This window comes from Condylura cristata, unplaced genomic scaffold, assembly GCF_000260355.1.
Source record: "Condylura cristata isolate star-nosed mole 26May11 unplaced genomic scaffold, ConCri1.0 scaffold00002, whole genome shotgun sequence".
Taxonomy (NCBI): domain Eukaryota; kingdom Metazoa; phylum Chordata; class Mammalia; order Eulipotyphla; family Talpidae; genus Condylura; species Condylura cristata.
Window position 1 is genome coordinate 50,020,073 of NW_004567103.1, and position 11,732 is coordinate 50,031,804.

An 11,732-nucleotide genomic window follows, 5' to 3' on the forward strand; every position below is an offset into this window, starting at 1 on the left:
GCGGGAATCGAACTCATGCGGAAGTGGCTTTAGCTTCTCAGTGCTGTGCTTTAACCCGCGGAGCCACCAGGGAGGGCCGTTAATGTACAATTTTAAATATGAAAGGATGACATTAAAATTTTTCTTGTTTCCTACTTACTCCACATTCTTCGTCCAGTCTGGAGGGTTACTCATGGTCATAAATACACAATTGGTGAGAATAGTGCACATGATGAGCACATTGAAAAAAGTAGAAGAATGTCGTCAAGGAAGACAAAGTTCAACAGCAAATCTGACTTTCACACACCACCAAGACTTTCACCACCATGAAATTTACAACTTTTACACCTTACTACTTTATGATTGATGTTACTTTTTCCATTTTCATAAATCAACTATTATTATTTTGAAGTTATTTACATGTTAGTGACACCAGAAAGTTTAAATGGAAAGAAATAGGTTCACTGGTTAATAGTTGATTGATTTTTTTAAATAATAAACTCAAGTTAAGTATGTAAACCATGACAAAAATTCAACTAGAAAAAGTAATTAAGTGTATTATCATTTCACTCTAAGTCACCCTGTCACAATGTCGTTAGTAATATTCTTTCTAAATAGAAAGTATAATATACACAATTGCTCTTAAAAGTTCTAAAACCTAAAAGAGGATGGAATTTTTAAATTTGTAACTATTTTACTTACAGTCTTCTGACCTTGGTTGACTTGACTATAGAAGTGTGAAGTCATGATTTCAGTACTATAAGGTTTATAAGAAAGTGGCAAATCAATAAAAGGAAATTGTTTAAAAGTGAGAAAAGATAGTTATTTCACAGAATTGCTAAGAATCAATTAATTAAAATGTTAAACCTCCTACAACTTAACATGCCCTCAGTTGATGCTGAATAAATCGCTCTACTAACTTTCTGAATCACAAAAGTCTACTAGTTGAAGTTTATTTAGTTTTGTTTTGGAGACATGACATGACATTCATTTTTCCTTACATTGAACAGCAACACAAAAACTCTTTAAGAATATATTTAGTAGTCAGGACCTATTTTCATCTTTAATAAAAAGCATAATATTTCAATATTACTTACATAAAACAACAGCAGCTATCAGTGGAGAATTTTTAAATCAATGTAGGTCTAGATACAATTATAAAAATCACAGAGTAAATAAATGCCATTCTTTCCCTTTCTTGATCTTTGTTTTTATTACATCTTTACAATACTTTCACTGAAAAAAAAATCAACATACTCTAAAATTCAGTAAAATGGAAAATGCGTAGCCAATGTTGCATTTATAGAAGTTTCTTTTCATTTAAAATGATGGATTTCTGTCTTTACAGATGGTGATATAAAGCACATGATTATTCTAAGTTATTCACATGCATCTACATGAAAACAGTAATAAGTGAGTGACATGAACCAGCCACATGAGGGCACTATCTCCCAAACACACATAAACACCATTTAAAAGAAGAAACACCTATTTTTTCCTTTATTTTTAAAAACAAATTAAAAAAAAAAAGATGAAATTAGAGATGACTTGCTATTAGAATATAGAAGTAAAGGTTTCTCAGTGGGCTGGACCTTACTGGAGAAAACAATTCCCCTCGGCAAGATTGGCTCTAACACATGGTTTCCAATCTCAATCATTCTCAGCAGAAGACCTGCATTTTCCCTCTTCACTCTGCTTCTTGCTCTGTAAAGATCATTTCAAATATTCTCCATTGACTACTACCCTCCAACTTTGTTTTCCTTTTCTGACCACCTCAAGTTGATGTCCTTATCTCCTATTTAACTGAAAGAACATAGTTTTAGTTTCCCATATTTTAAATTCCTACTCCTAAATAAAAACCTCTTCATATGGATCTACTATTTCCTCCTTCCTGTTTCAATGTGGGAACTTTTCAATCCTCTCCCTGCAATCTGTGCACCTTCTACCTTCCAGAGCACCTCAGAAATCTCCAATATTTTTCTTCTTACCTCTTTATTATCTAGCACCGATATCGCCCTCCCCTTATGAACAAAAACTTGGTTAAGCCTTTCCTATCCTGGGAACAGGAAAGATTACTCTCTTGTAACCCACAGTCCTCTTTAACTAATTACAGCACTAAGTCTCTTCTCTATCTTGCAGACTAACTTACTGAGAGAGCTGCATATGCGTCATTCCCTCATGTATCTTTCATGCCTCAGTCTACTAGCTTTCCTTTCTACAGAAGACAATCATTCTATGTTGTGTCACTAGTAAAAGGATAAATTTGAATTCTCATTTGACTTGTTTTCTCAGCAGCATTTGACAAGGATGGTTCTTCTCTCTTTTAATATTTTCTCCCTCCTTTTTCATGAGGGCTCAATACTCTGTTTTTTTTTTTATGTCTCATAGGCAACAAGTTGTTATCCACTGAAATCTGCATTTCTCTTTTTGAAAAGAAGGACATAGGTAGGATACCTAAACCACTTTCTCCTTCCTTGGATACTAATTCTAGTAGGTATCATCAACATGTATAGACTTAAAAATACCAGTTATGTAACCACCCATCTTTCCCTGCATTGTGTATATTTCTGGGCCAGTAGAGATACTGAATCAATGTCACATATATACTGTTAACTCTTGAATGATTTGATTCTATTATTAACAAACTCCAAACTAGATGATAACTACATGATAACTTTTAGAACTGAAAGTAAGTGAAATGAAAATCATAAGTTGTTCTTCTTTATATATATATATATCTTTCATGAAAGCCATTAAGTTTTTTTATTTCATATTTAGATACTATATAATTTGGGTATATCATATAACCAAGAAGGTTACCTCTTATTGACTTATTTGGTAAGTTGGAGACACTAAAAATAATCTTTGAAAGGCTTAGACAGAAATTTTGGTAGTGCTCCCATGAAGTTGTATCTGAGGAAAATCAAGAAAATGGGGAAAACTGATTTTCTTCTGTAGGATAAAAATGCAAAGAGCACTAAGGTAAGTAAATTAGAAGACCTGGTCTGAAGTTTTATCTCTGCCATGATATTAAATGTATCCTTTGAAATGGATTAAACAAATCTCAATTAACTCATCTGCTAAATGGGAAGATTGGTATAGACCATACTGTGTTTCGGTCAGCTTAAAAGTTCCCAACTCTGGTGCTATGTTAACATTTTGTTGGCAAAGTGAAGGTGGAATAGAGTAATGATATATGTAGAATAACGTTGAGGACTTCTTAAATAATATGAGCATTTTCCTTTGTTAATTTTGCAGCAGTTGAGGATAGAACTGTAGCTCCTATTACCAACAATAGCTTTTAAGCAGTCTTCAATGACTCCCAAGCTCAGTCAACAATAGTTCTTTTTCCCTTGACCCAAGTAAAAATTGAGTCATCTTTAGCTACTCATTCATGACCTCATCATGATATCCAATGGCTCAGAAAACCTTGACTCTCCTACAGAACACATATAAATTTGATGACCTTTTGCCACCCTCATGTTTCCAACATAGTCTAAGTGACTATCATCATTTGCCTTCAAGATGTCAGTAAGTCCCTAATCCAAATTTCCACTTCCACCCTTTCCTCCTATGTATTCTCTTCCAGGAAGCAATAAAAGTGATCTTTTTAAAAAGTATATGGAAAATACCGGTCAAGTGATGATTTTCTTTGGCTGAAATCCTTTAGCCATTCTTCATTATCTCATTCGGAATAAAGTGGACATCCTAACTGTGGCCCACAACTTCAGCCCCTGACCTCATCTTCACTGACCTCATTGCCTACAGCTCCCAACTTAACCACCCTCTGCTTCAGTCACTTTGATCTCTTTAATTCCTGAACAGACACAGTTATGCTTTCACTGGCATAGTTTGTTTTATTTTGCTTTTGCTCTTATACCTAACTATCCTCCTGGAAAAGAAGTGCGCCTTTCCATGTCTCACTAGCTCACTTCCTTTGCCTCTCTGCTCAAATGTTGGTTTTCAGAAAGACCTTTCCTGACAATAAGATCTAAAGCAATACCTTGCTGCTCTTCTCTTTTTACACTACTTTGTTTTTTCTTAAAAGTATTTATCTTGAGCTGATTTATGATTCATTTACATAACCATGAGTGTAAAGAGCAGGGACTTTCTTTATTGTTACATCTCAATATCTAGAAGAATATCTGCCACCTAATTGGTACTAAGTATTTGCAAGTGAATAACTCCATGAGTGATGAAAGCAGAATAAAAGAGTTGCAAATAAAGCTCAATTAATAAAAACTGACATATAAAACTCTCAGAAATTTTTAGAAATTTGGAGTATTTTGCTATTTTTTAACTTGTTTACTATCTAGAAAACATAAGCATATTTTATTTGACTATCAAAACAAGATATTAGGCAAACCAAAAACATTTTCAGTTGTCAAACTATACCCTGACGAAAATATCGTAAGCATAAGTATAGCTTATTCTGCCAAAAATCAAGAAACAAAGCTAATTTAATATGCAACAGTTACTAATGAAGATAACGACTCTATAAGAACCAAATCAGGATTTTCACTGGAAATAGCAGTATCAGACTAAGTTTGAAATGCAAAAGTCTTTAATGTGAATAGCCATTTTCTGATTTTTCTGATTGGGTGATAAACACCCAATGACCACTTCATGGGGCCAAACCTACTTTTCTATCTCCAAGAGATTTTAACTTATAGGAAAAGTCACTGTGCTTCAAAGCCAGGATTTGAGCCTAGGGGTTTGTTGTGAAGAATAAAAGAAAAAAAAAATCATTGGGGAAGTCAGTTGAGATGTACACAGTATTATATGCATAGAGGACCTCTAGGATCACCAATCTAGTGTCATGCTATCATCAGAAGACAAGACTTGACCTTTCTTAGCAGTCTTCTCCATGCCTTTTCCATTCTTCTATTTCTACTCCAAGGTGAGACATCTGAAATGTGGTATTTTACTCAGGCAATTAAAGATATAAAAAATCTACTTTTCTATGTAAAAAGAAATTCGTGGCTACAAATCATTTGTAATCTTCCAGAAGCTTCATTTTTACAAATCTTAAGATATATAACTAATTGGCTTCACATTTTAACTTGAAATAACTGCAGGTCTCCTAACAGCCTTGGCACCTTGGAAGTATTCTTTATTTCTTCTGGGAAGCAAGTTCTGAAGAGCCCCTATAATAAAGTAGGCCCTACTACCCAGAATTTTAGAGCAGAACTTCTAAAACTTCCCTCATCCTTTACTACCGGGAACAGATTTTCAGATGGTCTTAAATCCAAATTCACAAATTCCCTAACCCCTTAGGATTTTTTCCAGTGGAGACAGACAGTTTTCATGAGATTTTAATACAAACACACTAGCTTGCCAGAAAAGTTGTGAAACAAACAAAAAACCCAAACTGTCTTTTTCATTAATATGGGGCTAATCATTCACCTTCATGACAAAATAGAACTTTATGATCTATTAAACCTTCAATTGTATCATGTGTTTGCATTGGAATGTATAACCTCTGTTGTCCAGCCTCTAACTCATTAGTCACTTATTCAACACCTACTCTTCCTGGATCTACTCTGACCAGATCAGAATATGCCTGATTTTACCACATAACTTCACATATAATGAACGTTTACATAAAGGGTGTGGGACTATTTTTAAATATAATAATCTATGAAAAATTTTATTCAGCACAAAATTTATAAATACTTAAAGCAAACTAATAGACAAAAATATATGATTAGGCGACCCAAATTGAAATATTAACCTCATTATTCACCCTAATGCTAACCCAAAGATTTTGTTTTAATGCTGTACGACTGGGTTCCCTTGGTAAAGAAACATTGTGCTTAAGATAAGCACAATAAGAAATTACTAACTTTTAAAATATGAATAATTTAAGTATGTTGCTGTGTATGCAAAACTTGGGTTGGGGCAAAGAAGGAACCAAATATTAAAAGGAGACTAGATTCCAGAACACATCAATGACTACATTGCCAGTCACGTGTGTGCATGTGCTTTATAACTCATTCATCAAGAACTAGATGAGCCCCCTCTATTAAGCTTACTTCACCTCCTGAATTCGTCACTTTACTCAATCACATATTTTTTGTACTTGCTAGGGGTCAAGAACTTTAATACTGCAGGTCTTAAAAGCCAGATCCTGGGTTGACCATGGTGTGGAATTACAGGAAATGTGACTCTTTCTAAAGAAGAAACAACATTGCTTGCTGTCCTACCTGAGACTTGCCTATCAGTTCCTCTGGTTCCTTTTGCTTCTCTGTCATCCCATGTATATTGGCACAGTCACATTCTTCCAAACCTTTGCCTGCTTGGTTTTTCCAGGACTGGCTGTCAGCCAGACTACTTCCCTGGTCTAGAATAAAACCTCTCATTCACAACTACTCTATTTCACTTCAGGAATAAATCAAATTATCATCTCCCACAAGGTGCCATAAATCTTATTTCTAGGAAGTAGATCGTTTAATAAAGAGAATGAAGAATGAAATGGGATGTAAATGGATAGACAGAGAAAAGATAGAATCAGTGGTGATGTTCTTGGGGAAAGAATTTTGAGAAAAATTGAAAGACCAGTGTGTATGCAGTCCCAATCACAGCATTTACTTACCCAAGCTTTCAAATGTTGAAATGCAAAATAGTAAGTAGTAAAATTTGGGCCAAAAAGATATTAAAATGGTATCATTCAGATTATGTGTGCTTGTGTATATATTTTCTAAATGAAGCACAGTAAGAAAATTAGCTCATGGAGTTTACATATTATGTAACAGTAAGATTTGGAGGTTTTGTTGATGTGGGCAAATGAATTTAGATATAGCAAACAATTCAGAAGGGAGGAAAGGAACAAAGAAGAAAAAAAGAACCAGTGAGTCATGAAGAGAAACAACTTAGGAGATGAGGGAAAGTGATCACTTACCAGTTATGCCATTTGTAATATGCTAACTGTTGACTAAAGTAAAGAAAAAGAACATATAACATTGCCAATCACATGTAATTTTGAAAAATTACCAGTTCAACAATTCAGTCAAGGAACAAAATCATATTAAATGACTCTTTGGAAAAAGGATATGAATGTACCAAAATCTTAATAGCTAATTTTCTAATAGGATTGAAGGGAGTTAAAATGTACAGGGCAGAGGTGGCACTGAATCGAGAGATTGCTTTCCCTTTATTCAACACTATAAAAGTCTGAAAAAGAGAACACATAAAACTGAATTCAGAATAGACATTAGGATAGTAGAAGAGAGAGATAAGATCATTATTTAGGAATATAGCCTTAAAATAATGCAGTACAATACTAAATATGACATGATCAGGAGTAGTTTTAAGCACTATTAAATTTCCTAAATTTGCTAAGTAACAGGATTTAAACAAGAGAAAAGAAAATTTGTAATCAATGTCATACTCTTAGCATCATTATAAAGCATTTTAAAATCAGTGTGTGTGTGTCATTTTTTTTAAACAATAATTTATAGAAGCACAAAAAGTAACCTTGAGTACTTCTTCAGTTAGATAAATATTTTCTCATAGAAACTTCGGAGCTTTCCAGCTGTGGTTTTTTAACACACCTTTCTTGAGATGAAATTCACTTTTTATTTCTTCTGTGGGCAGCTATAGAAAAGGCTATGTCATGATAGGAAGGCAGAACTTTGCCTTTAAAGTGTTTGAAGTAGAACTAGAGATTAGTCCCTAGTTCTGGAAAAAATATAGCAACAATTTACTCCTCGATTTTACTTTTGATTTCTCCCCACTGTTGGATAAATAGACTGGCCTTTTCTCAGTGTCCCCACTGTGTCTTCAGATTCCTGCCTGTCCTGGGAATGTCGGTGCAAATGAGTGCTCTCACAGACTTGCAGGGTTTCTAGAATAATGGGTACTCTACATTGTCAGGGGTACCCAGCATTTTAGCGACACTTGAGCCAGGGGGCCTGAGCCCCATAATCCTTCACCAGACATCCTAGGACAAGTCCAGATTCAGCCAGTAAGTAGGGAAATAAAGCAACTTGACTGTGAACTCACTTTTTTATTGATATAGTATGGATCCAGGTCCTCCAGGGGTTCTGACACCATCTCTGGAGGGACGTCTCCATAGATAAAAGGAAGGGATTTTCCTGCTTCCAAGTCACTATTTGGCTTTGGACCATTTTCATCGTCCTCATCTTTGCGTTCTTGTTTGGGTCTCTTGGCTTTCTCTTCTGCAATACGCTGTTCAATAGCAGCAAGGGATTCCCTGGTAAAGAACCGGAAGCTGTCAGGTCCTGGAGGTACCAGCACTGACTGTGCCATCTTTTCATCCTGCTCCTTTAATCACTGTTTAGCTCCTTGCATAAGAAAGTGCTATGGAAACAAAAGGTGGGGGGAAAGCATTGGTCATTAGGATAAAAAGTGATTGTGGCAATGGCATTATAGGGAAAGAAAATATATAAACCAAGCTAGCTGTAGTTAAGAAAGCTATATTTGGCATTCGGGGAATTTTCATGGATGCCTTCATTTGCTGGCATGAAGATCTAGCTTTCACATTCAGTAGGTGTGTATGAGGTAATCTGATCTTCCCCTCCCAAAATGTTTTAAGTGAAAATATCCAATGTAGACCTCAGAAATGGAGGCTACTGGTTTATGCTTGCTGCTACACTGTATGTCTATTTTGGCAGCCATCTTTTCAGCATCCTTTCTAAGGAAAAAATACGAGGGATCTAAAACAAGAGATAAATAATCACCCAAAGCTGTAGAACCTGGGCGATGTGGGGATCATGCATAGAGATCTCCATTTTTTTTTTTTTTTTCAAAGTTTCCTTTGGCCCACTGCTAAGAGCTTATTCGAAATCACGCACCTAGTAAAGAGCTCAGGAAATCCTGAAATCCCAGGTTAAAGAAAATAGGTAGACACTGCTTGCAAGCAAGGGAGTGAGAAAGAGCAGGGGATGCCCAAATGCATTTGGAACTACTCGGAAGCTGCACAGGAAGGGATCCAGCTTCTGCCAAACTGGGCAGGAAGTCAGCCACGTCAGAGGTCTGCAGCTTGGACCCCCTAGTGTAGCAACCTGCTGCTAGCTGGGGCAATTGTTTCTTAAAATTAACAAATGTGCAGTTCCTTAGGAAATATTGCAAAGATAGCTCATTTTCTGAAAATAGTGTCTACTTCACAAAACCTACATAGCAGATATGAACTTGAAAAATAAATGCAAGTTTAAGGTAGTTTGTCTTTTAAGCAAACTCCTGTTATGTTCGTCTTGCAGTAACATAGATGGAGTTTTACTGGAATTTTAATCACATTTTATTGGGTTAATATATATAACTCAACAGAGCATATGAATCATTCCAAATGTTATTTCTGAACCGGTGGCAGGAATTTCTACGCCTTTTGAAACAATACAACCAACATCTTGACTCCTAAATGCCATCTGTATAAAAACATTCTATTTTCTTCTATTTAAAATATTAATCCATTTTTAAACCCACCCCACAGGAGTGAGAGTTGCCATTTAAATTATGAAGTACATTCTAAGAGTAAAAGGTATTCTTATCTAGCTCATTGCTGCAGCATAAGCCAGAGAAAACAGAGGGAAATCTAAAATAATATAATCTACTGCACCATTTCTATATATATATATATATTTTTTTTTTTTTTGAAGTAGACTAGGACCTTTCGGCCACCAGCTGGCAGGCTGTCCAGCCAGCATCACAGTGCCTTCAAAACACCCCACATTTCACATTTTGCTGACCCATCCCCAGAGACCCTGTGCCTAGCGACAGGCACGGGCAAGAAGATGGTCCTTGCACTCCAGGGAAGGAACTGCCATGCCTGGATGCTCTAACAGAAGAGACATGCTAAAACATGCAGCCAGCAGTTTCAAAATGAAAGTGGTCCTCTACAGATTCCCCCAAGGATTCTACTGTAAAGGTAAAGAAACATCACAGAATAAGCATAACAAGAATATTAAAACATTACCCCTGCTGAATCTTTTACACCAAGAGTTTGGGATTGATAAGCTGGCACCAAGCAGACTGCAGCTAAAATTCCATCATGCATTTTTTCTTTTTTTCAATTTTTTTTTTTAATTCTCCTTCAAAGACCACACCTAACTTCCTGTAAAAGGATTCTGGTAACTGAAGTAAGAACAGGCATTTCCTGTGAGGGGACTACAAAATGGCATGGTTCTAACTACCACTAGAGGGCCAGCAACTGAGGAGAAAAGCCCTTAGTGCTCTCACGTCTGAATGGGAAGCAGCCCAAAGCATCCAGTAATGGAGTTCTGATCTTCTCTGGGCATTTTCGTAGAACAAAGCATTAAAGCTTTACTGTTTTTAACTGCTCATTTTGCTAATTAATAATATTTCTGTGCATGGCTTTTGTTTTTCTAAGTCTGAAGTCATTCAATCAGTACAAATAACTCAAAGTCAAAAGGAAACAGTGAAGGGTTAAAATTAAAAATCATAAAACAGCAATTACATCAATAAAAGTTTTACTTACAGTGGGAATCAGCATCAGCCTCAGCCCTAGAGTATTTGAAATTCAATAAAATGCTTTCCTATTTTAACAGAGGTGGCCATGTGCCATACAAGTTAACTTTCTCAAGAAGTAAAATGAACCTGATGACACACAGGTCTTACTTTACCTCTGATTCAAGCAAATGAAAAGCAAGGTGGAAAATAAGAACTGGAAAGCCAGGAGAATCCTTAATACCAATCTTTGAAATAAGGTCTGAGGGCTTTCTATGGCAAGTCACCAACATCAGAGAGCTCTGTGTGCGCCACGCCAGATGCCCTCCACAACTTACCAGATAAACACTCCCTTTATCTTTATTTGAAAACTGAAAACAGAAGTACACCAAGGTGAGGAAACCTAAGAATTCTAGTAGGATTCAAACACAAAATCTGTCACCAAACCCCTGTGAACTTAACTCAGCCATAAAAAGAAACACCTGCTCAAGTGAGTAAGGCTGAAATAAGAATTAAATAAAAACCAGACAGGGACACCAGTTATCATCAAAACTGTGGTAATTATTAAGGCAATACATTCACACATTTTGTAGCTTTGCCATTTTCATTAGAAAGTGCTGGAAATGAACAAGGAGACTACAGCTAGAAAGAAATTTTTAGTCAAGCTGTCAAGTCTCTTAGTTATAAGACACAGAAATCTGACTTAAACTGACAAGAGAAAGGAAGGGAAAAAAGTGGGAAAGAAGGGAGAGAAGAAGGGAGCGAGAAGGGCATTTGTTGGTTCATGGTTTATTGTATAGGCCTAGAGTTGTGTATGTGATGAGTAGAGAGCCTGATAGAAGATACCAGCATGTAGTTATGCTGTGTCCCATGCTCTGACTTCCCTATTGATAGGTTTTCTAGAGATTCTACCCGACTGAGTAAGATATTATAGCATCTTCAGCCTCCCAGACTTAAATCCAGTAACAACAAAGACTCAGAAAAAGTCTAACTGCATCTTGATAGCCCTGGATGGGTCACAGGCCCACCCCTGAATAACTCTGTCAAGGGTGATGTGTTCTGTCTTCCTGTCCGCAGTCAAATGCCCTATCTTTGGAACTCAGAGGAAGCCTTATTTGAAACCAAGGATTGTCAGGGTCATGGGAATGATATAGAAATATTCCTCAAAAGCAGTTAGGGTATTTTTTAATGTAATGGGGCAGAGAGAGGTTAATGTTGGGTCACAGAAACAAAGAAGTGTGTGTTCTGGTCACATTTTGGTCATTTACAGTGCTTCAATATTTGGAAAGTAAGCTCAGCGACACCAGATTTATATATATATATATATA

General features: G+C 36.1%; 1 protein-coding gene across 1 annotated transcript in view; it reads right to left on the reverse strand.

Moving 5' to 3' along the window:
* Positions 1–10,176, reverse strand: part of SCN2A (sodium channel, voltage gated, type II alpha subunit) — an 81,647-nt gene extending 71,471 nt beyond the window's left edge. Inside the window, exons 1-4 of the mRNA XM_004674587.1 lie at positions 9,914–10,176; positions 7,984–8,301; positions 7,034–7,152; positions 140–229 (exon numbers count right to left, since the gene is read on the reverse strand). Of these exons, the coding sequence (XP_004674644.1) occupies positions 140–229; positions 7,034–7,152; positions 7,984–8,250 (476 nt within the window). The 5' untranslated portion in view covers positions 8,251–8,301; positions 9,914–10,176. The remainder of the gene's footprint in view (positions 1–139; positions 230–7,033; positions 7,153–7,983; positions 8,302–9,913) is intronic.
* Between the last annotated feature and the right edge of the window lie 1,556 nt (positions 10,177–11,732).